This window comes from Phoenix dactylifera, chromosome 9 (assembly GCF_009389715.1).
Source record: "Phoenix dactylifera cultivar Barhee BC4 chromosome 9, palm_55x_up_171113_PBpolish2nd_filt_p, whole genome shotgun sequence".
In the NCBI taxonomy this organism is placed as follows: domain Eukaryota; kingdom Viridiplantae; phylum Streptophyta; class Magnoliopsida; order Arecales; family Arecaceae; genus Phoenix; species Phoenix dactylifera.
Genome location: NC_052400.1, coordinates 8961339 through 8985229, shown reverse-complemented (window position 1 = coordinate 8985229; position 23891 = coordinate 8961339). Strand labels below are relative to the sequence as shown.

General features: G+C 36.5%; 2 protein-coding genes across 6 annotated transcripts; both read left to right on the top strand.

Annotated features, from left to right (window-relative positions):
- The first annotated feature begins 259 nt into the window (after positions 1-259).
- On the top strand, positions 260-16954 carry LOC103716141. 2 transcript variants are annotated; one of them, XM_039129938.1, is made up of 15 exons: positions 260-449; positions 522-611; positions 1351-1473; positions 3663-3761; positions 3908-4009; positions 6839-6922; positions 7032-7150; positions 7249-7350; positions 7831-7947; positions 8094-8159; positions 14474-14540; positions 14643-14696; positions 14768-14857; positions 16012-16050; positions 16493-16954. In XM_039129938.1, the coding sequence occupies exons 2-15, from the start codon at positions 609-611 to the stop codon at positions 16610-16612; spliced, it is 1185 nt and encodes a 394-aa protein (XP_038985866.1). In that variant the 5' UTR covers positions 260-449; positions 522-608; the 3' UTR covers positions 16613-16954. The 2 variants fall into 2 exon arrangements, with proteins under 2 accessions (XP_038985866.1, XP_008802242.1); XM_008804020.4 differs by having other exon boundaries at positions 260-611.
- A 1223-nt stretch (positions 16955-18177) lies between these two features.
- On the top strand, positions 18178-21784 carry LOC120111866. Of its 4 annotated transcripts, none has more exons than XM_039129936.1 (5): positions 18178-18434; positions 18544-18598; positions 18716-18771; positions 21186-21373; positions 21471-21784. In XM_039129936.1, the coding sequence occupies exons 1-5, from the start codon at positions 18280-18282 to the stop codon at positions 21518-21520; spliced, it is 504 nt and encodes a 167-aa protein (XP_038985864.1). In that variant the 5' UTR covers positions 18178-18279; the 3' UTR covers positions 21521-21784. The 4 variants fall into 4 exon arrangements, 3 of the variants coding, with proteins under 3 accessions (XP_038985864.1, XP_038985863.1, XP_038985865.1); XM_039129935.1 differs by having other exon boundaries at positions 18188-18434; positions 21194-21294; XM_039129937.1 differs by having other exon boundaries at positions 18190-18434; positions 21186-21294.
- The last annotated feature ends 2107 nt before the right edge of the window (positions 21785-23891 follow it).

Below are 23891 nucleotides of genomic sequence, written 5' to 3'. Positions count from 1 at the left end.
CATTTGAGACAAACTAGAGACAATCCAACAAATAATTGGGGGTATTTTGGGAATCCCAACAACATAAAAAATCCATACCTTTCATACGCAACAGCAACCGGAGACCGCGGCACCCACAAGCTCACGGTCTCACAGTTTCACAGATGTCCTCCATGAACTCTCTCTCTCTCTCTCTCTCTCTCTCTCTCTCTGCTTTCTCTCTCTTAGGACGAAAGGAACAAAGCCGCCCACCTCCACCTCTCTCTCTCTCTCTCTCTCTCTCTCTCTCTCTCTCTCTCTCCTTTTTTGACTAAAGAAGTATAAATTAATCGTAGCTTAGACGACGGCAATCAAAAGCTACAACCGTTTCGCTTTCCCTCCCTTCATTTCCCTCTCCTTCTCTTTTCTTCTCTCTCATCTATCTTTCCTAATCCCAATACTCATGTGGAATTAGAGACCTATTAAAAGTGGTAGCTTTCTTCCTCTCGGCCCTCTGCTCTTCCTCCCCTGCGACTTTCTAATCTCTTCTGAAACATATACAGCCCATTTCGTTTCAAGAAGTTGCTTTTGTTTCGTTTTCTTGGTTCTTCTTGAAGGCTCCCGGGAGTCACGCTCACTTGCCTGCGGTTATGGTGAGACCCTCGTTTTTATTTAATTTCACTTGGTTTAAATGACTTTGCTTATCTGGGCTCTGCATAAATTTCTTTTTTTTTTTTTGATTCTCCTTTTCTGGGTTTTGTTTGTTTTGGAGAATTTGATTGGAAGTACATGGAAGGTGAGTCTATCGAGCTTTGTGAGCTGTTTCTTTGTTGATTTATATGGAAAACTTGGATTTTTTATAAAGATAACTTTGTGTTTATGATCGTTTCTTCTAGTTCTGTCGGCTATAATATTTCACTTTTTGATGTTTAAAAATCCTTTTTTATCTAATTTAATGCAATTTGCTGAGAAAAATGCATTCCTCTATGGAAATTCAGTTGTAACTATTACATGGTCATTTTTCTTAACTTGTTGATGAAAATGAAGTGTTAAGATGAAAAGGATTGGATTCTGCAAAATAATTATTGCACTGCTAATTATATTCAAATGAGTTAGTAATATCTGCGAATGAAAAGTGACGCTAATCTCTGAATACTATCTAGCCCATAACTGGGCTTAATTAATCTCACTGCAAGTCTCTTTAATCATTCAAGTAATGAATTTTTGATTCTATTGCAATCAAATTACTCTGGAAAGTAACTTTACACGCATCTCCCTGTTTGTAATTCTGATGTGGTATTCTGATGCGTTCCATTTCCATTTTCTCATTGAAAGATATTTTAGTTATTTGTTTCATGCACTCAGTTCATTTATTTCTGATTTTTCCTGCAGGGTTCTCTGTTCACAGATCCTGCAACTAAAAGACGATGTTTTTGCAACCTTATACCTGCAGCTGCTCTCCTCTGCATAGTTTTCTTCATGGGGAGTGCATTTGTTACAACTGATTATAAGGAGGTCTGTTTGATTCTTTTGGTTTACTTAACTATAGTATCCTTATCTTGGAATGTGTTGGAATATTAAATTCATCAGTAAAATATGAGCAAGCACTTCCCATTATTCCAGTATCTTGTAGATTTTTTCTTTCGATTTGAAGAATGAAATGTTTGCATGTTTTAGAATGTGGGTTACCAGTAGAACCCAGCCTTTTATGGTTTTACTGGTGCATTTCTCCACGAATTGTTCTCTAATATGATCAACTTTGCATCAAACTCTTCAACATAGGTAAATGGGGAGTTCCATTTTACATATAGTTGCTTTAAGTCATAATATTCTTTGAAAATCATCTTTTGGAATAATTGTTTCTCAACAATCTACAAGATACTTTAAGCCTTAGTTGACTGAAGATCTTGTCTAATACTTTCATTCATCCGCTAAAAAGTTCAAACACTTTTTGTATGGTAATTGTGAAGACCACATTTTACCATCTTCATGGTCAGCAAGTTTGGGTATCACAGCTGGACCAAAGTAGATAGTTTTTGAATGCCTTCTGTATTGTTTATTGGTCTTCATTCAACATAACAAGATCCTATGGGGTAGAATGACAAAAGGTGGGTGGACCCATTGGTAAGGTTATTACTCTAAGGGGAAACAAAGAAGGATGATGGAAATATAGAGAAAGAGTTAGTCGGAAAGTATTAGTTGAGTTCTTTGGCCCTGTATAAGTACATAAGATCTATCCAGTGCATAGCCGAAGTGAGACTAAACACACGCCTGTATGGATCCTCACACACTCTCCCCGTTTAAGTCTTGGCATCCTTGCCAGGCTACGGGTCCAATTCTATTTAAATCTAATCACAAGCACCACAATCGGTCCGTGGTCAGTCCCAATGGGCATGTGCTGCAGTGTCTAGCCGGAAGGGCTGAGTCCGCAAGCACCACAATCTACATAGGCCATGGGCTGAGTCCGCTCTGATACCATTTGTAACAACTTAGGACGTCACCTAAAAAGACTAGCCGGAAGGTATTACTTGAGTTCCTTAGCCCTGTATAAGTACCCAATATCTACCTACTAAATAGCCGATGTGGGACTAAACACATGCTCGCACAGGTCTTCACACTAGCAAAATAACCTCCAATAGGTAGGCTTGCGGTACTATAATCACAAAAGTGAGCGGTAATTAATTTTTTAATACTAAATCTCAATGACCTATTACCTTGCCGGTTTTGTAATAGGCACCCAATAATTTTAGTGAACTTTGGGCACCATAGGAGACTGTAGACTCTGTGAATGATAATAATGTGAAACAAATGCACAATTTCCATCTTTGAGGACTTCATGCCCTATCAAGTCTATAATAGGCACCCAATATTTTTAGTGAACTTGTGGAACTGTAGGAGACACAGGCTATATGAATGACAATACTATGAAACAAAAGCACAATTTCCATCTTGGAGGGCTTGGCCTTGAATGTGAACCAGTGGCTCAGGAGAGTCCATGAAGCTACCTCCATATAGATGGGTCAAGCCCTTTTATGAGCGTTTGTATGAGGAATTGAAAGCTATTCTCACCATGGTGCTACCACTCTTTACTGTGATAATCAAAGTGCTATTTAAATTGCTCATAATGATGTTTTTCAGAAGCGTACTAAACATATTGAAACTGATTGTCACTTTGTTTGCCAACACATTCACTATGGTATTGTATAGCTTTGCCCTATTTCCCCCAGTGACCAAATTGCCAATATCTTCACCAAGGCACATACACCCAAACGTTTTTGAGAGTTAGTTTCCAAACTCAAGCTGGTTTCTACCATGCCATCTTGAGTTTGAGGGTGTAAACACGATATTTGCTATATTAGTCCAGATCTGATTGATATTTCCTTTATTAGACAGATAATTAGGCGATATTGTGATGTACAAATTGTTGTAAAGCATCAATCATAATCAGAATTACAGAGATTCATCTTCTTCTTTTTCCCTTGTTTTTCCCTTTTCTTATCAGCAAAGCACCTCTATTAATAAGTTTCTGTTTTTCTCCTTTGAATGCATTTTAATTTGCAACATTTTTTTTCTTACTGCAGATGTTTTAAACAATCACACTAGAACAATGCATTATGCTATCAATAAAAAAAAGTTTATTATGATTTTATGCCAATTTTATGTTTAGCATTTATAGAGAGTATTTTTTTTGTTTCACTTTGCAGAAAGTATCAACTTGGGGAGCAACTAATTCTGTACAGACCAGTCAAACCAATTCAAAGACCATACTCAATACGCAGACCACTCAATCCAATTTATGCAAGGTACTTTCTTTTTTTTGCAGCTTGCTTTAGTTCTACAGCATGATGTTACGTGTGGAAAGTCTTCTTCTGTGGTCATTATATTATTTATTTCTGTGGAAATAAATTCACTTACTATATTCTTATTATTTTGTTTCTGCTGGTTTTAGAGTCAAAGAAAGCCCACAGGAAGTGAACCATTGCCAAAAGGCATTATTAGCCAAACATCGAACTTCGAGATGCAGCCTCTGTGGGGCTCTCCAAAAGGAAAGGTGTGTTAAGCATCCATTTTATGGGTAAGAAAATGGCCAACTTCTATTTGATAGATGTTGGCTGTTTACATTCTCAATCTGTGACTCACTATTTGTAAAATCATGCTCTATGAAGCAAGGTTTTAAAACTGGATTTCGGTTTCAGTTTTGGTCCACTAAGTAAAGTTTTGGTTTTGGCAGTTTCGGTGTTTTAACAGTTTCGTTCCAAGTTTTGAAGTTTTGGGCAAAAAAGAGGAAAAATTTAAAAAATAGAAAAATTAAGGGAAAAAATTAACGTTATCAAATTATTTCATTTTGTTGACTTATTTAGAATCATAATTTGAGGAGGGGTAGTTTAGGTTGAAACTGAGCTGCTTTAAAGCTTAATGCATCAGATATATAATACTTTTTGCTGATTTTGGTACTCATCCTGAACTTTCTTTAAATTTACTAATTATCCTACATTTTTCTCTTTTGTTTATAATTTCCATATATGCTCTAATTTTTTCATTTACCTAACTTTTTTCAAGCATATTTCACTTTATTTTATTTTAATCTCATTTAAGAAAAACATTTGAGCATATTTCACTGCGATCCATTTTAACAATATATTTAAGCAAGAAAAGGTCCATCGAAACGAAAACACATTTTATTGCATTACTTCATTTTAATTTATCAACTTATTCTATAAGAAAATTAAAAAAAATAACTCATTTACATAAAGAAAGAAGAATGGAAACATATAACACTTTCTAATTAGTAAAGGCACACAACTTGATTTCATCTTGCCCATTATAATAGCAAAACATAGCCAAAAATAATTTAAATTAAATCAGTAGAGCCTTAGTTAAATGTGATATTGAATTATTTAACAAATTCTAGAAGATATTAAAAAATGATGGACATATATACCTATTAAACAAAAAGATAAAAGATATCTGTTCTGATTGATTTTGGCCAAAACTGCCAAAACTCAGCTGAAATATTTCAGCCAAAACTGGCCGAAACTGGCCAAAATTGACTGAAACAAAAAAATTCTGGCCAGTTTTGGACCTGTCCTGGCTGAAACAGATCAGTTTCGGCAGAAACTTCAGACGTTGTTGTGAAGTATGTATACATAAATGAAGGTCATACTACCAATTCCTATTACAATGTATGGCTTCTTTTTTTTCTTTGAATTATAGTTATTTCCACTCAGCTGGATTTTGCATATATATATATATATATAGGTATGTATGTATACATGTGTGTATGTGTGGATTCTTTAGACCTCTATAAGTCTACTCTCTTGTCCATTTACTTTTGAGGATGTTGCTGTAGCTTTACAATTTCAGACTACATTAATCATCAATTTAGGATTCAACTCATTTTGTTCAAGTACAAGCCTGTATTAAAAGAAGAACTAGAGACCAAAAAATATTGTGCAAGTTATTGTAATTCCTCCTGTAATCCACTCCTCAAATCTCACACACAAGAATAAAAGAAGTAGAGAAAACGAATTTTTATGAGTAGATAGAATAAATATTCTATTTACTTTCGTCCAATCAATGCATTTGAGGTCTGCATCTCCAAATCATAGTTGGATTCTTCTTCTAGCTGAGAGATTGAATTTCCCAAAAATAGAAAAAAATGTTAAAATTCAACAAAGGATAAATTTCGGCTCCTACATCAGCTTTTTCTCTAGTTCTGCTGCTCAAATCTTTATGGATTATGAATTGGGATTCGGTCAACATTTATTATAGATAGTAGGTCAAGTTTGACCGGGCATTTCAGAGCCCTAAATGACCTTGAGGGGTTGTTTCAAGCACAATAGGCCTATCAGCAGGTTGTCACGTTATAGATTTTAATAAAATACTGAAATTCCATGAAAATTTTGTCAAAAATGGACATTGTATGCATAATTTATGCTCTCTTGAAATTTGGCAGTTGAATTACAATATGGCGGATTTTCTCTCGAACCTTGTCCAAACCTACTTGAAGTGCCCTGGCTGATTTGCAATGAATGTACTGATCCTATTGGATCATAAATGTCCTATGATTTCTGATGCTTGGTAGGATTGGGATGGAACAAGTCAAAGTCAAATTGAGTTAGTTTAGATGCACACAAACTTTGCAATGGAGACTCCAATCACCTGGAGACCATAAGGAATTTCTATGACCATTGTCGACTTGTTTCAAGCCGTAAGAAAATTGTTAACATTTACCCAAGGAACTTCTTTTTCACTATACAACAACTTACCTTAAGCACTAACTTAAAGAAGAAAATTTGATTCAGTTACTAGTTGACACTGTGCATGTTTTATGACTCATAGTTCGCCGTATCGGTCTGAACCAGACAGTACGTGGCATACCGTACCATATCAGTTTGGTACCGGTATCCGGTGCAGATGGCGTATTGACACTCGATATGCCAAAAGGACTCCGTACCGTACCGTACCGACACAGTACTAGTGTGGCACAGGTACGGGGTCCGGTACCAAGACGGCGAACCTTGCTATGATTTTTAGTATCATCTTGCTACCATCTATAGGACACAAATTGAATGTCCCATATGAAACCCCTAATGATCATTTCATGTCAGATTTGTTGGAGAAAATATGAGTATAATAAAAAAATATTTTTTGTACTTTCTTACAAGTAAAGCTTGCACATGGTAAAAGATGCTTCAAAGGGTTTTCTAGGCAAGATTGAAAGAGCAAAGTGTAGAAAACAAATGATATAACAAAGAATTATTATCCTTTAGTAGATTGATCTCTCCATTTTAGAAGACATCATATCACTTATATATAAAAGGTATTTAATCTAAACATTTGTTCTCTAAGGATGTCCTTGGCAATTTGTTGAGAACAGGGTAAAACCAAATCATCAAAGAGCTTATTGGCAATCCCTGTTGGAGTAATGCAAAAAAAAGCTGTGAATCAAATTGTAAAGAAGGTACAGATAACGTTACTACCGAATATATTTTTCCTGTTAATATTCTTGACATGAGTTCTTTTTGTAGATTATTTAGTTTTCTCTGATTCTTTTGCTTATTATACTTCAGTTCCCTCCCAGTGATTTCATGGTAGTGCTTTTCCACTATGATGGTGTTGTGGATGAATGGAGAGACCTGCAATGGAGTGACAGTGCCTTGCATATATCGGCAATCAATCAAACAAAATGGTACTGTTCTCATGCATAAAATCTTTTGCAAGCACTAATTGAGCTTTTATCTTTCAGGCATCTATACCATATTGAGACCTATTTTTAAAATTCTGCAGGTGGTTTGCTAAGCGTTTCTTACATCCAGATATAGTTGCTGAGTATAATTACATCTTCCTTTGGGATGAGGATCTTCAAGTGGAAAACTTTCATCCCCTGAGGTACGTGCTATTTTGTTCTTTCTAATATATGTATATTTTAAATAATCAGGATTTAGTCCCGGGATCTTAAAGCTCAAAATTTTCTCATTAACTTGGTTTTGAGCTTAAACCACCTGGAGTAAATGCTTATATCTAGGATTATATTGTTCACTAATTCGAGCTTAAAATGCCTTCAATTGGCATCTTTTCTAAAGGTTTTGCTATTTGGCCATAAGAAGCTGTTCCTGTTGATTGTTGTGAGATCTGAGAATTTCTCTCTGAAGCTTTTCCTGTTCCTGTTGGCTGTTCCTTAACTTTCCTAATTGAGACAATCAAATACGCATGTTATTGCCATAAGCATTGTTGGATTAAATCAGAGTAATATGTTTATAAGGAGTGAATCACAGGCTTTGATAAAATAATATTGCATCTTTTAGATCTCTTTGATTAGGTTTTATACTTGAGTCTTTTATGTTTGACAAGAACACTTGACTGTTACAGATATTTATCACTCATCAAAAGGGAAGGACTAGAGATATCGCAACCAGCTCTGGACACTTCAAAATCTGAGATTCATCATCGAATCACTGCACGCTCGAGAAAAGGAGATGTACACAGGTTTTTTCTTATCTTTTAAGGGAAACCAACCATTTCTTTTTGCTACAATTTCATTTGGATGGAAATACAATGCATGAGATGGACTGCTGGTGTCTACTTCCTTAGTGCTGCAAATAATTGTAGAAAACTATTTATTGTTTCAACAGAAGGATTTACAAGTTCACTGGTGGTGGGAGATGTTATGAGAACAGTACTGCTCCTCCATGCACAGGGTACGTTCATTTTAATTTGTTGCATCCATCTGTCATCACTGATGTATTGCCATGCTTTATTTTTGTCTTGAACATGAACAAAAGTCATATATACATCATGATGTCTATTTATTATGACATTGCTTTTAGTTTTTAATTGCGCCAAATATTCTTTCAGCCTAGTGATATTGAAAGGATAAAGCAAAGCTTTATAAAAGGGACAATTTTAAGGTTAAAAGTGGATTGCATCATGATAAGTGATGCAGTCTAGAGGCTGGAACGAAAGGAATCTTTTAATGAGGTGGCTTACAGAAGATAATTCTTGGCCTGATGGGCATATGGATTTGGAGATTTAGATAATCTAAGCTACAAGCTTGAGAAAGATTGCAAGGGCTATATTCACTGTGTGTAAACTAGAGCTGATCAAAACCCGGGCCGGGCCGGGCTCGGGCCGGGCTCTACAGCAGAAATTAGGCCCGATGGCTATGCCCAGGCCCGGCCCGGCCCGACTGTCGGATTTAAATTTTTGTCCAGGCTCGACCCGACTTTATAAATCTGGTTCTAGGCCCGTCTAGCCCGGCCCGACCCGATAGGCCCGACCCGATGGGTCCGATTTTTTCATTGTTTGGAATCTGAAAATGGGCCAAAATGGCCCGACCCGATTTTGGTCGGGCCGCTTTTCTTGCCCAGGCCCAACCCATGGGCCTTTTTTTAATGCCCAAGCCCGAAAAATTCCGGGCCGGGCTGGGCGGGCCAGAAGGCCCGTGATCAGCTCTGGTGTAAACGATAATATGTCAAACTTTGAGGCATGTCTCCTATCAAATGGGTTATTGTATAAATGCTTATCTTTTTTTTTTTAATCTAATAGTGGTTGTAAAGGTAAGAGTGATGAAGTGATTGAAGTACTAGAGACTATAGGGGTTTGTTATGTGGTTGTGCTATTTAATATTTTACTTACCACATTTTCTTTTTTTATTGATTTTAGGATGTTTCATAGTTAGGATTTCCTTTTGGTGAGACTTGTTAGATGTCTATCCGAAAGATTAAATTGGATGGCCCAAAATACAAGTAGATTGGAATTGCACTCCACCTCAACTTCTATGGTAAAGGGAATGGAAATTTTTTTTCCTTTTTTGAATTTGGAAGTTGAAAGTAGGACTTTCTTGCAAAGTTGCTTCCTCGATGGAGAATGAAAATTTTCAAATCTAGTATTCTAGAAATTGGTATGGAGCTTTGGATTTTATTTTCTTGTGCAAGATCAGCGTTTATACCAAGAATCGTTGTGCCAAGACCGAGGCCTATATTCAGTTGCCCAGCAGCATAGTTCGGCATGCCCTTGTGCTGTTCTGTGCGGCCCATACCGACACGGCAAGTGCAGGGGAGAGGGAGAATGAGAGAGGAAAAGAGAAAGGGGCGGAGGGAGGGAGAGAGAGAGGAAGGCAGGAAGGGAGGGAGGGAGAGAGAGAGGAAGGGAGGGAGGGAGGGAGAGAGGGAAGTTGATGGCCAGAGGATGCCAACGGAGGGCTGAGGAGGGGCATGGAGGGGCGGAGGAAGGCCCCCCCTTTGGTTCCCCGTTTCGTTCGAAACAGGGGTCCCGAAGGGGGCCCTTTATTTAAAAAAATTATGTGAAGTCGGCAACCTCTTTGCTGACTTCACTTAATTTTTTGAGCGAATTAAGAGAATTGGAGGGCAGAGCCCTTCCTCTACCCCACCACGCCCCTCCTCTGGCCATCCTCCTCCCTCTCCCTCTCCCTCTCTCTCCCTCTCTTCCTCCCCTCCCTCTTCCTTCCTCTCCCTTGCTCTCTCTTTTCCTCTCCCATTTTGCCTCCCCGCCTTCACTAGTATCTCAAATGGAGGGGTAGAACCATGCTATTCTACCCCCGGTATAGTACGACACACCTCGAACTGGGCGGTTCGGGTTGACATGGTGAACCTTGGTTTATACCATGCTTTATGAAAAAATTCTTTCATGTGATAACCTTTTGAAGGGAGATTAGAAATAGATAGACTTTACAAGCTTTGCAGTAACAATAATTAGAATATATGGTTCTTTTCATTTGGCCCATTGTGCGGAGATTGAGGCTACTTGCCTACTAAATTCTTCACATTGTCTTGACTTAAAACCTACCAAGCTAATTAATGGGTGTTTCAGACTGAGCTTGTTTTGTTATCAAAGTTTTCTAGTGATTGCAAACACGGTGGTGGGTCCCATGTGAGAAATATATAGATCTATGTGTTTTATCATAAAACATTAATGGAAATGGCAAGTATGCGCTACACAACATAAAGATGGCCTAGCATGATTAGAATTCTCCATTCTCTATATGTCATAAAGATGTTGGTATTGTCAAATCCTAGAGTCGTAAATAGATGATTATACTTTTAGAGAAAGATAATATAATATATAGAGGAGAGCTGATGAGTTTGACTCAAGGCTTCTATAAGTCCATAAACTTTGTTGTAAGAGGGCATAGTGTAAACTTTCAAAAGAAATTGCAAGAGATTCCACTGTCTGATATCGTTCTTCCTCTTTCTATTAGACATAGGAGCATGGGGATTATGCCTTGAGGCACCCACCTCTTTGCGGGTCTGTTTCAATATTTCTACAGGGACATCATGGAGGAATTGTACCTGTTGGTCCACCCAGCCTAGCATCTTCTAAAGGCCTATCAAAGTCTCAGCCTACATCCTAGCCGTGGGCTTGTTGATCTTCTGGAAGCAAAAAAAATCCATGGTGGTCTTTTTTCCTTCCCGCATGATTCGGGCTAGGGGGTGTTGGGTTGATATGGGTCATGCTCAAATGGGCTTTGTAGTATATAAATTCAGCAGAAAATTCAGCCCAAATCCCGCTAGATTATCCAAACAGGTCTTGAGTATTGAGGATATCCTAGGGGATTAGCCACTAGGAATATTTATGGAGGGAGCGAGGAGGTAGGAGCCCTAGGTCAACTTTAGATTATTCATGTTAGCAAAGGAGACCATTGTGTCCTCCAATAATGGCAGTTGAATTGGCATGGCTGTTATAACCCTAGGAACATTTGAATAGAACAACAAAAAATATACAAAACAAAGCAAAGCATAATGCACCAAGATTTAACATGGTTCACCCAAACATCGAGCTACGTCTACTAGAAGAGTGAGAGATCCGCTATATGTTCAGATTATAGGGCAAATTATGAGTATCTAATAAGATATGAGAGAAAACTCACAAGAGCCTAATACAAGAGAATACTATGCCAAAAAATTACCCCAGAAGCAGCAGCACGAGCCGAGATATCGAGAGTTAAGACAAGTATTGAAATTTGAAAATATTTTTTTCTCTTCGCTTTTCCCCTTTCTTCTTCTCTTCCTCTTTCCTCCTTTTCAAGTTAATAGCAATAACCCTTCACAAAACACCGTTTTCACACCCACTACGTACAACTGCATGTGTCCCTTCTAATAACAACAAAAAGGACAAAGGTTCTTTCAAAGTGGGAACCAAGAAACTATTGAACCTTTGAGATGGCTAAAGCCAATTCTAATTGTGTTGGGCTCTTGATGCATAAAAAAAGCCACACGAATGCAACACATGATCTAGTCAAGAGGTAACAACCAATTTTAACTAGGTTCCTAGAGGTAACGAATTTCCATCAAATTTATCCTTCAAACAAACCTTATAATTTATTTGTCTAGGGGATAATACTATGAAATATATACTAACCTCTAACTATAAATAAATGTAACCATTAGGACCTAGGATTAGATCATACAACTAATGATGCAATCATTAAAGGAATCATGGATAAACTTTTCATAAATAATAATTATATCTCTTAAGTCGTGTAAAACTTATAACATATTTCGATTTAGCTTGTTGTTGGTGATCATTTATTTTAACTTTTGGCTTTTACTTTGTGAGCTAAGGATGAACACAACCCTTGTATTAGACCATTCCTATCCATTACACTCTTTTCAAATCTCATGGAACTTCAAAGGCTTTTTCTCCAATTTTATGAATTTAATTACTCCAAACAAGTTAAACTTGGTAGGAGGACTCTAAGTACTAGTTAGGTGCTATGGTCCCAATACAGTATGTAATGGTACATAGTGTACTGCATCTTATTGGTCGCAACTGGTACAATAAAAATATGATTTTTATTTCTCTTGTTCTTACATAGGTTTTAATTAGAAATTATTTCTTAATGCACAAAATTATGAAAATTAAACTCTATTTAGAGCTATTGTATCTCCAGTTCTCCACCATGGGCCCAAGAGTTGTTTGGGCTATGGTTTCCATATCAACCCATACCACTTGGTACTAGGCATTACCATGTCGTACCGGTAAGGTATCGGTATGGTATTAAGGTTTGATATGGCACAAGGGCCGAATTGGTTGTTATGATGTGGAACCGACCCGTACTTATTGGTTTCTTGTTCTACTGATCAGTGTCCCTTAGTTTTGTCTTGTATCAACCTGTACCATATGAGAAAATGGTCTCCCGGCTCTATGTCAATATGGGAGATGTACTATACAATTTTGGGCTTTCTATGTCATATTAGTAAGGTACCGATTTGGTATCCAATAATGGTACGTAAACCTTAGTTTGGACCAAGTTAGTGTTAAACATATGCAAATTCTGGTGTAACTTTTGGTGGTACTAAATCAATTGCTGCCAAAAAAATAGCAGCACATGCACACTACAACACTAACATGCTATTTTTGAGAAATACTTTTTTATTTTTAAATATTTTATGTAAAAATTAACACAGAATGAAAATGCTTCAAAAAATATGCCACTGTGTAGATACATGCTAGATTACAACATGTCATGAAATAATGCCATAGAAGAAATATTGGCATGATTTGCCCCTATTTTGTTTCAGTTTTGGTCCTTTTTAAGCAAAAAAAATAAGGGAAGTGAAGGTAGAATAGCTTAACATATGAGCTTTAGGGCTTTGGATGTGTCGATTCATAGAAGAACTAGAGAAAATGAAGCTCCTCCACTTGGTCCCTCCTCTTCCTCTCCCTATTTTGAATGAAAAACAAAAAAAAGGTTCCAGACCCTTCTCATTTGGTATCAATCGGTACCATTTAGAAACTTTAGATACTGGTCTGTCTCACTCAATACAAGTATATACCAAGTGTTTCGAACTAGTTTTGTTTGTTTCAGCTAGGAATTGTCTATTGAACCTGATTTTCGTAACAGTTCCTCATTGTGTTAGTATGGTAGACCGTGTATTTTACAATTTTATCCACTACTTCAATTAATCATGCTTGATATATATATATATATATATATATATATATATATATATATATATATATATATTTGAAATTGAGACCATTCAAATAACTGGATGAATTTGATAGCCATTGTAGAACTTTTTTGAGTTTTGATGAATCATGCATCTATGCTGAAGACAATCTTTGTATAGATGGGCAAAAGTAAACCCCCCCAAACACCCCCTTCCCCAGCACACCACCCCCCCCCAAAACAAATATAAAAAGAAAAAAAAGGAAAATTGTGTGTTGGTGTTGGGGGCGGGGAGAGAAGGGTGGAGGAATATATCTAGGATTTGGTGTTCCATAACATTGTTGTCTTTATATATGGGTAGAAGTTAATGATAAATTCCTTCTTGGACATCCTACTCTTACTTAATGCCCTACGGAGATCCATTTATTTTACTGCATGTGGTACAACATCTGACCCTAGAACAACTAGGTTATGTAACAACCAGTAATTGTATCCTTAGGTTAAAGGACAATTGTCAATTCTAGCATAGGTGAAAGTATCCTTCTTGATTATAAGAAAACAAAACCTCTTCAGTATGCATGGACATCATCTAATATGGCAGCTGCATGGGTAATACGTTAAACAAATACTATCTGTGTAGGAAGTAGACCAAGTCTTCCTGCAACTTAAAACAAAACTAGTCACTTGTTCATTTCCAATATCATGACCAAAGGACTGTTTTACGAGTCCAAAGTCATTGCATAACAACATACTTGTTGCTGTACATGCTTCTGAAGCATATAATGTTCCACAATTTCGTTGATGACGATAGCTTTCAAGGAATGTGATTCAAGCATCTCATCAGAAAAGAGGATCTGACTTTTGTTTTCCCAGTTTCCTTTTTTTTTTTGCTAAACACCCAGTTTCTTTTGCATATGCTATTTTGGGGCTTTGCTTCCATACCACCTTGGTCTTGGTGTTTTATTTTTTCTTCGGACATTTTGTGTAGCTTTTCCCTTAATAGGTGTCTCCTCAATATCATTTAAGATTATTTTGTTGTTGTATTTTATCTTATTGATGCAAAAATCCTTTTTTGAGAAACTAAGTTAAAATACTTTGCAGGTGGGTAGAAATGATGGCACCTGTTTTTTCAAGAGCTGCCTGGCGCTGTGCATGGCATATGATTCAAGTATATAGACTATTCTCCATAATACATGTCAATTGTTATACTATATTTTCTTAATCCAGCAATATCAAAAAATCATGTCTTTTCCTGATCCTTTCTTTCTAGAATGACTTGATTCATGCTTGGGGTCTAGACATGAAGCTTGGTTATTGTGCACAGGTAACATTTGCATATCCAAATTAGTCTTTTTTGTACATTTCTGATGGAAAAAAATCTAACCTTCTGAACAGGGTGATCGGAGCAAAAATGTTGGAGTGGTGGACAGTGAATATATAGTTCATATGGGAATCCCTACACTTGGTGGGTTTGATGAGAAGAAGGTAAGCCATTGGACACCTTCTCCAGCTTTTAAATTTCAAAGAACACCTAAATTGAAACCTTTGCTTCTCATGTCAGACTTAATTTTCATATGTGTTTTTGATTTATTTGGTTTTCTTGTTAAAAAAGAAGATATTTGGTTTTACCATTGGTGCTCAAACTCAGAGTTTTGACTCACCAATTTTCTTAGCTGCTAGGCGATTGTTTGTTAAGATTTTAATCATTTTCACCAAATATTCTTGTTTGTAAATCCCCATCATGGACTGTATTTAATTGTCTTTTACCTTAGGATCAGAAAATTAACTTCTGATTTAACATATTGCCTAACTGGTAGTCTGGTGCAATAATCTATTAAACAATGACCTCTCATCAAATGCAAATTGGCTTTTCTTTCTTTTCTTCTGTTTAATTTTTTTAGTTATTTGTTTGTATCAAGAATTCTTGTTTTGTTGCATGTGATTTGAGGTTCACAATCAAATATATAGTGTAAGGTAATTTTCTGATTTTCTATACGATTTTTTTCATCAAATCCCACTGCCAGAAACTCTCAATTTAGCTTTGCAGTACTATATCTTCCCTTTATCCATTCCACTACAATTTTATATCCTCAATAATCAGCACATCTTTGTGTTATAATCACCAAGTGGAGCATAGTTGCCTCAGTGTATCTGTTAGTTAGCTGGATTCTCCTTAGGTAGTTCATACTTCATAATGATCTACGGAACATTATGTACAGAAACTTTTAGTGCACTTATGTGTAACTTCAAAATTTAAATTGGTATTTCATTGATAGTAATATATGGACTGCCGTAGCACCCTGTACTGCCCGATATGGGGCATGCCATACCATACTGAATAGGAACCGGTACGAAACTCTAAGTTTGAATTGGTACAGGCCCCATTCGGTCTTGTACCGAGGCATACCAAGGTATGTACCGACTCATACCAAGGTGTATAGAGATAAAATGTAAGAAAAATAGTTCGAGGATTGTTTCAGTATGAGGTATGTACCATAGTCCATACTGTGCAGACCATACCGTACCAAAACCATCAGAGCCAAAGCCTTCTTATGTGGAAAAAGTGGTAGGTCTGCTGGTTATTCAATTTGCATTCTCAATCAGTTTACCGGACTGACTGCATATTTTTGATCTGGCAGGTGCATCCTGGATCACATACTTTCAATGAGAGACTGGCAGTAAGTATCTTATCTACCATAGCTTGTGTTTGAGCCATTCATTCTATCGCCCACATTATTGGGTGTCCATATCCATGATTTAATCCAAATAATTACAAAATCAACTGTGCCCATCACAGATCCATTTTCCATTCCGAATTCACAGATTACTTTTGGCATATGATTGATATATGAATATCTGGAAACAAAGGCAGTTCCTCCAAGTATAATGCTTATAGTGGAAGGATAAAACCAAAGCAAAGTATTTATGAGGGTTTCTTTCTGAGTTGTCAGTCCAATGCAGACTGAAGTTGAGCTTACAGACTTTGAGGAAACCTGCATACGCTTACAGCTTATAGAATAAAGAGTCATCTTTTGGCTGTGATATCTAGAACTAGTGCAGATCAATCTCCTTGTGCTTTTGCTATCTCTTGCTATGTTTAATAGGTTGAGCTTTGTGCAGGTGAGGAAGCGGTCTTATGTTGAATTGGAGATTTTCAGAAATAGATGGCAAATGGCTGTCACAGAGGACAAGTGCTGGATTGACCCATATCCTGAGTCCTCGAAGAACTCAAGTCATTAGTACAGTTTTTCTTGTTTTTCCATTCAGCACCCTCTCAACATCCTTTATCAAGACAAGCTCAACTCATACGCTACTATTGCACCCAAGCAAGGAACTACTGGAGAGAGTCCATAGAGACTATCTATGGGCTGGCATACAGGGATAGATACTATCTGAAATTCTCGTTAGAGCAGATATTTAAAAGTGAAGCTTATGAGATCTACACCTAGAATCTATATTCAAAGAATGTAATTATATTATTCATTATTTTTTAATAATAGAAAATATATCATGAAAATTGTGCAGTGTTGCTTTATACATTCCATTGTATATTAAAAAAATCATTCGCTTTACTCTGTTCAATTTGGAGCATTTGAGTGCGGTCGAAGAACATCTGCTACATAAAGGAACTTTCATTGATATTAAAGTCGGTGCAGGATTATTATTTCTTATTCGTTAGCCAAGTGTCAGACGAGGTAAAGAGAAGGATTCTTATAAAGGTGTCAATTTAAACATAACACTTATGTAGAAAATTTACCATTGGTATTTTGCTATAAATAGAAGACTTTCTGTAATTCTATCCAGATCTGCACTGGATTGGGAGATAGTGTACGAATTGGCAGGGGTGGGGGGAGGGGGGCATGTAAATTTTAGAAATCCATGTACATGGGTTGTGGAGATTTTTCGGGAGTTTGTGGCTCCCTTGGCTCATCCTCTACTTATGTTATAATCTTTGCTTGCTGCCAGGCTTCACATTATTAGTTGCTTAGTTTATGATAGTTAATGCAATGGTAGGTTAGTATTTTCTCATTAGCTTGTTTGAGTTTAAATATTGTTTGTCTATGCGAAACCCATTCTCAATGGATTAGTTGGAATATTTAGATGTAAACCATTCCGATATCAATAGGTGACCTTGAAGCGATAGAACTTTTGCTCCATCTCTAAATTATGGTGTTATTTTTAGGGTTTCAACTACTAGCTAAGTTATCGGATAGGTCTTGATGCAGTGATAAGATTGTTTTATTGTGACTTAGATATTACAAGGTTAAAATACTAAAATAATCTCTTAGTATAGCTATGTACATATCTGATCCTTTTTTAGAGCTTGTAGTGATAGGAGCCTTATGCGATAGGGTGTCTTTTTTAACTGCTAGCTTATTTGCTAAAGTTAATGGATATTGGTACTAGTGATATGGATTTGAATCCTGCACTCATCCAACTTCAACAAGGTTTACACCTATCCTAGTTTTGAAAAACCAGCCTTTTGGTCTGTGATAGGCATGCAAACCAACTTTGATTCCATATAATTCATTATCTGCATTTATTCCACTTTAGCTATGCTCCTATTTGTTCTTTATGGCACCTACATTTGTTATGTACCCGCTAAATTATTCTCGTTGATGTGGCAAAAGATAATTGGTCCAATTCACACGAAAATGTTGAGTAGCGGGAGCCAGTCGCATTTGCCCGTTAGTTGTTGCACTTGCCAAACGGTATTTATTTACTGGTTATTTTCTGGGCATCCGCTCTGATCCGACGGATGTAATGTTTATTACCGCCGGTTAAATTCCCGGGAGGATTTTCCCGCGAAAAAGGAACACAGGGAGGCTTGGAGAAGCGAGGGCCAGAGAAACCCTATCCCTCTCCCTCCAAATACAAAATAGAAATCCCTTACCCTAACCCTAGCCATGAAATCCTCCCACCGATTGGCTCTTCTCCATCCCCCATGGCTGTCCCAGCTAGCGCTTCCACCATCTGCTCTCTTCCTCGATCCCTTCCCAATTCCCGATACCGACGGCAGACGCTTCGATTTAGGTGCATGTCGAGCCCTAGCGGCGAGGAGGTACTCCACTTTGATTTTAATGAGCAGGATTTGGTTCTTGTTTTCTATGGATTGGCATTTAATCAATCGCCTGAACTGATGGGAATCTTGTGATTGGATCCTCCCTCAGGAGTATTTGGTGGACGCGCCAGTCTCGATTGGAGATGGGTTTTCTTTCAGTGGAGGTTTTGTTTCTTTCACTTTTATGGTTTTTGATTTGATAGGATAAAGAAAAGAAGGCAATTTTGAGTGTCTGAGAGTGTTGATAATTTAATTCTGGAGATGCATGGTGATTGGAACAGGAAAATATTCAGATGGACCTAGTCGATCCGATGAATGGTTTGCTCAGGGGAAAATGGTAATTTCTGATCCCGTTTCTGTTTCTTGAATAAATTGTTGACCAAGAACCAGGAAACGTTTGGAATTTTATTCTATTGAAAAAGCAAGCCACTTTGACCGACCATCTGCATTGTTATATGTATATGTTATGCCTCTTCTCATACTTATTGTGGGTTTGCAAAGATGGTCAAATATGAAATCTGGGGCCTAAGAATCATGAACAACACCAAGATTAGATTGTACGGTGATTATATTAGTCTTATAAATAATAAAAATGGAATGTTTAAATGGGATAAATTGAGGACCTGTTTGGTATTGTTCTTGTTTTTCTGTTTTCGTTTTCCTACAAAGAAGTGAAATATCACCTGAAGATTGTTGCTGAAGGTAGCATTTGCAGGGAATTTCTGCTATTCCTTGTTTTTATTTTCACTTTTTTCTGAAAGCAATAGATCTTTGCTGCCAAAATCTCTAAACAATTTACAAATAATCTGAAAAGAAAAGGCTTTCATCCTACATATTGGTTCAGTCTAGTTCAGTTTTCTTCTTGGATTTTTGAAAGCACAGAAAACAAAAGCAACACCAAAGGGGCCCTAACTTTACTGAACTTAGTTTACGAAATCACGAGAATGACTAAAATAGATGGTTGCCCTGATGAATGCAGATTTGTGTGTGTCATGTGCCATTATCTTAATAAATGACAATTACATCCTGCATTCACGATGTGTCACACATACATTGTAAGGGTACCAGTCCCAAGAATTTCTTTTGATAACCTTTGTTTTTCTTGAAAATCTTGATATACAAGAATTCCAACATATGAACTGACCTATTTAATTCTTACAAAACAATTCAAATTGAGGGATTTCCACCGCCTTCTAGAACTAGTTTCAACAATGCCATAAATAAATTATAACTTGAGCCCTAGAGAATGCATGAAGTATGAACTATGAATCACTTATATTACAAGTTTGCTTCTTTCATACAAGTTTGCTTCTTTCAACGAGATCAGGGGCTAAGAGAAAAAGGCAACCAAAATTGGAACCAGGGGGGCACCTTTTCTTAAATTTTTTTCCAGTTTTCAACAAGGTTTGAAGAGCCAACTATGCCGCAGTATGTACAGTCCTATACTGTGTATGTACAGCATAATATAATGGTCAGTGTCAACAAACTACGAGTAGACACAGGAGCATACCATGGTACTTACCATGCTTAAATGTGGTTGGTACATCCCCACACTGTGATACTTCAATCTAGGGGTCCTATCTGGTCGAGCTGGGTCCTGGTTTAAATAAACCCAGACCCATACCCATTGGGATTTTGGGTCTAACTTTTTGGCCATACCCAGTGCATAGAAGGATCGAGTCAGGTCTAGGTTCGAGAAGTAAAAGTGTGCATCAGGTTCGAGTCAGATGGGGATCAGGTCTGGGTATCCATCAGGTATCAAACACAATTTCTTGAAGAGTTAATCAAGCTAAAACAATCCGTGCTTGAATAAGTTATCAATGAATCATCCAATACATGCTGCAAAAATTAAATCATGAAAACAAGTACTTGATAGTTAACTGTATAACAATGATTGACTAGAAGTTATAAGATACACCTAAAGTCAAGTATCAACACTCAAACATGTCCTAACATGCCATTACTTTTTATTTTTCTACCCCCTATTAATTATAGAATTGAAGGATACATAAATAAAATTAGCATTTTATATGTATATATGTATGTATGAATGAACTGGGTAATTATGGGGGTTAAGGTCGGGTCGGGTCTAAAATTCTCAAATCCAGACCAACCTCAAAGTTTCAACCAATCTAACTTTGGATCATATCCAACCCATTCATCATTCGGTCTGTGTGGGGTCCAGCTCAGGGTTGGGTTGGGTATGGGTTTTTAGGTTGGATTGACAATCCTACTTCAAACCTTGCTTGTCAGGAAAATCCAAAATAAGTTTTCATGATCGTGTAGAAAGTTTTCTCAACAATACAGTCATAGTCATAAAATAGAGGAGAACAAGGCCTCTTTTTCGTGTATAAATCAATTATTGTATTATTTCAATGACTAAATTCAATATTATTCAATTACAAAGGGCATTCTAGAAGCCTAAGCTCTTTTCTTGAAAATCTACCAGCCATATGTTGAAGTTGAAGGTTTATGAAAACAAGTTAGTCATTGACCACTCTAAAGCCGTAAGAAAAGATGTTATGATGCTATAAATCCCTTGAGAGCTCCACCTCCTCCTGTCCTCCCTCTTTTATGTGAACACAATATATAGAGTTTCAATGTACTTTTGGGCATAAATATTCATGCCCACATCTTTGCAAAACTTTTTTGGTAATTGAATCTTTGCAAAACTTTTTATCACCTCATCTATTTCACCTTTATATGCTGGCATCGCTATTTTTGAGTCCCATGATGATATTCTAACCTCAGTGTTTTAGATCAAAGCTCATCCTGTATATGGAGGCAAAGGGAAAGCAAAGGATCCAATATTTGGTCTTACAATGGGTGCTGGTTCGCAATCCCCAGCCGATGTTTTCAGGTGAATTCAGCGATCTGTGTGATTAGGAAGCTATCAGCTTATTTGGAGTACTCAGGAAACCTGCAAGCCTGGAATCCTGGTATTTTGAAGCCATAGGCCTCCATGTTAGGCTAAGCTTTCAATACATCTATCCCATGTTTTTTCTTGTCATGAATATGGTGTTTTTTTCTCTTTAGATGGTTCTGCATCGAGAAGGGAAGCTCTGCAAATCCTTTGGTCATTTTAATTCATGGTTTTCCATCACAAGTAAGGTTCTTGGTATTTATAATGGTTTTACAGAACATCCAATACATTTTTAGTAATGTTTCTGGATTCTTGCAAATGAATGCCATTTTAGTTGTATCGCTATTTATATTCATGGTAATCTTGGACCTAGTTGAAATTTTGGGTTTTTTTTGGAATAAATGAGGAAGAAACAATGTATGGCACAATATCCTATGACTATGTGTTAGATTCACAATTAAGATTGAGGAGATTATCATCAATTCAATACAATACATAACTGACTCTAGATCTTGTCATGTCTAGGTTTACTAACTGAATTTGAGGGAAGTAAATGCAATATGGCAGAACAATTTCCATAAGAAATGAACCTTTGGGAGATGTTTTTTAGAATCTTTGTTTTTGGAGTAATATGTTTATGATGGTTCAATGCAATTATAGAAATAAATGATTGAAAAATTTTCATGAATTGTACTTGTTGCTGTTTTGTTGGTTCACTGAAAGAAATGAGCGTATAAAAGATAGGGAAGAAACCTCTTCAGATGCTAAGTTGTCTTCTATACAAATAATGCTAGATAGGGTTGCAAATGAACCAAGCTGCTTGTGAATATCTCCAGATTTTCTGACTCAGAAGCTCGTTCAGGCTTGAGCATCAACTAAATAAATCAAGCTCAAATGTAATCGCAAGCTAAATTATTCAGAAACAAGCTTGAGCAACACCAAGTTGGATCCTCTTGGGCTCGTAAATAATTGAAGTAATTGACATTCTTATAGTTAAACTCTTGTAAAACTTTAGAAAGAGAACGCTTGTGAAGCTTTTTTTTACCCTAAACCACTCATAAAGAATCACAAACAGTAAAAAAAAGAAAGTGAGATATGACTAAGAATTATAGTAATTAAATAGTATAAGAAATGTGATATTTTTAGAATATTGAGAGATATGAATGCTGCTTTACCTTAATAAAGAAGCCTAGTTAAGCTTATGAACATGATCAAACTCAATAATTTAACTTGTTTTATAGCACAAAATTTACAGAAATTAAGTAAATCAAGTGTGAACTGCCGGGTAGACAGCTTAGATCAGTTTGTTTGCAGCTCTAGTGTTGGATGGTTGCAGTTCTTACATAAGGGAAAGAAGGTGGGGCTTTATGAGAAGAACAAAAAACAGAGAAAGTGACTTAATAGGCTTCTCTGAGGATTTAGAATTTATCTATATAATGCTTTCTCACAAGAAAGAGAAAAAGAAAAAAGAATAGAAGAAAAGCAAAGGCAACTCAGAATATAGAATGCAAATAAGTTGGATCCCTAAATTTTGGTTGCTTTTTGCAAGGAGATCTGGAATCTGGCTCATGTTTCCTAATTAACACATCTTTGTTTGAGAAAAAAGTTTTTCCTAAGGATGCTTGTAAACAAGAGGTAGCATTTTTAGTTAACAAAGGTGGTAAGTCTTGCTTGGGTGCCAATCCACGGTAACAATTAGGTCTCACATGGTCTGCCTCTTTCATGAAATGGGTGTAAGGATGAAATACTTTGTTTTTTCAGGACGGTCATATATTTACCATGTGAGTCAAAATCTAACAAATCCTTATCTTTCTATTTATATATTCTTTGTTTCAAATTGTTCCCTATTTTCAGCAATTTTTAACAGAAAACAATGATGGGAAATATTTGTTCATAGTTTTTAACAAACATTTCCTAGATTTGTAAATTTGATGATATTTAAAAATGACGAACATAATCTTTCTTAAAGAATTTAGCCACTGGATGGAGAAATAATTTAAATAATTAACCTGCCCATTGTTTTTCTTTGAATCAACACCAGAACGATATTACCTTAGATATTGCAAAATCTAGGTTTGGTCTTATTGAACAAGAACAAAACACATACACACACATACGCCAAAAAAAAAAAAGGTCTAGATCAAGCTTGCCTTTGTTGGTTATGGTCCACCAGTGCTGAACTGATTGAAGTCAGATTGATGGCAATTGATTTTGGCTGAAAACTGTCTGAAACTCTGTTATGCAAATCAGACTGACCTTCTTCATCCTAAATATTTGGTTTCTGTATTGAACCAAAACCACAGGTTTGATTATGTAATACGTACTACTAATTTTTCATAATTTTTGGTATATCTATATTTTTTAATTATTTTTGAATTTAAAAATAATATTTTTTAATATTAATATTTAAAAAATGAATTTCATCTCAAATCTTTGCAGAACCCTACATATATTTTTCTAGGCCTTCGAGTATGCATTAAAAGTTACTTATTTCTCAATTTTTTTCAAATTTAGGTTTAGGCCACTGTGCACATGACCACATCAAAACTTAAATAGATGTTCGCCAAATTTTTATGAAGAGTAGGTTGCATGCC

What these genes read in the sequence shown, in the direction of transcription:
- LOC103716141 (XM_039129938.1), top strand. An exon ending in CTCAATCCAATTTATGCAAG is followed by an intron (nt 3,762 to 3,907) that starts GTACTTTCTTTT and finishes TGCTGGTTTTAG; the next exon opens with AGTCAAAGAAAGCCCACAGG. An exon ending in AGCTTGGTTATTGTGCACAG is followed by an intron (nt 14,697 to 14,767) that starts GTAACATTTGCA and finishes CCTTCTGAACAG; the next exon opens with GGTGATCGGAGCAAAAATGT.
- LOC120111866 (XM_039129935.1), top strand. Translation starts at nt 18,318, where the DNA reads ATGGCTGTCCCAGCTAGCGCTTCCACCATCTGCTCTCTTCCTCGATCC. An exon ending in CGAGCCCTAGCGGCGAGGAG is followed by an intron (nt 18,435 to 18,543) that starts GTACTCCACTTT and finishes ATCCTCCCTCAG; the next exon opens with GAGTATTTGGTGGACGCGCC. An exon ending in GGTTTGCTCAGGGGAAAATG is followed by an intron (nt 18,772 to 21,193) that starts GTAATTTCTGAT and finishes TCAGTGTTTTAG; the next exon opens with ATCAAAGCTCATCCTGTATA.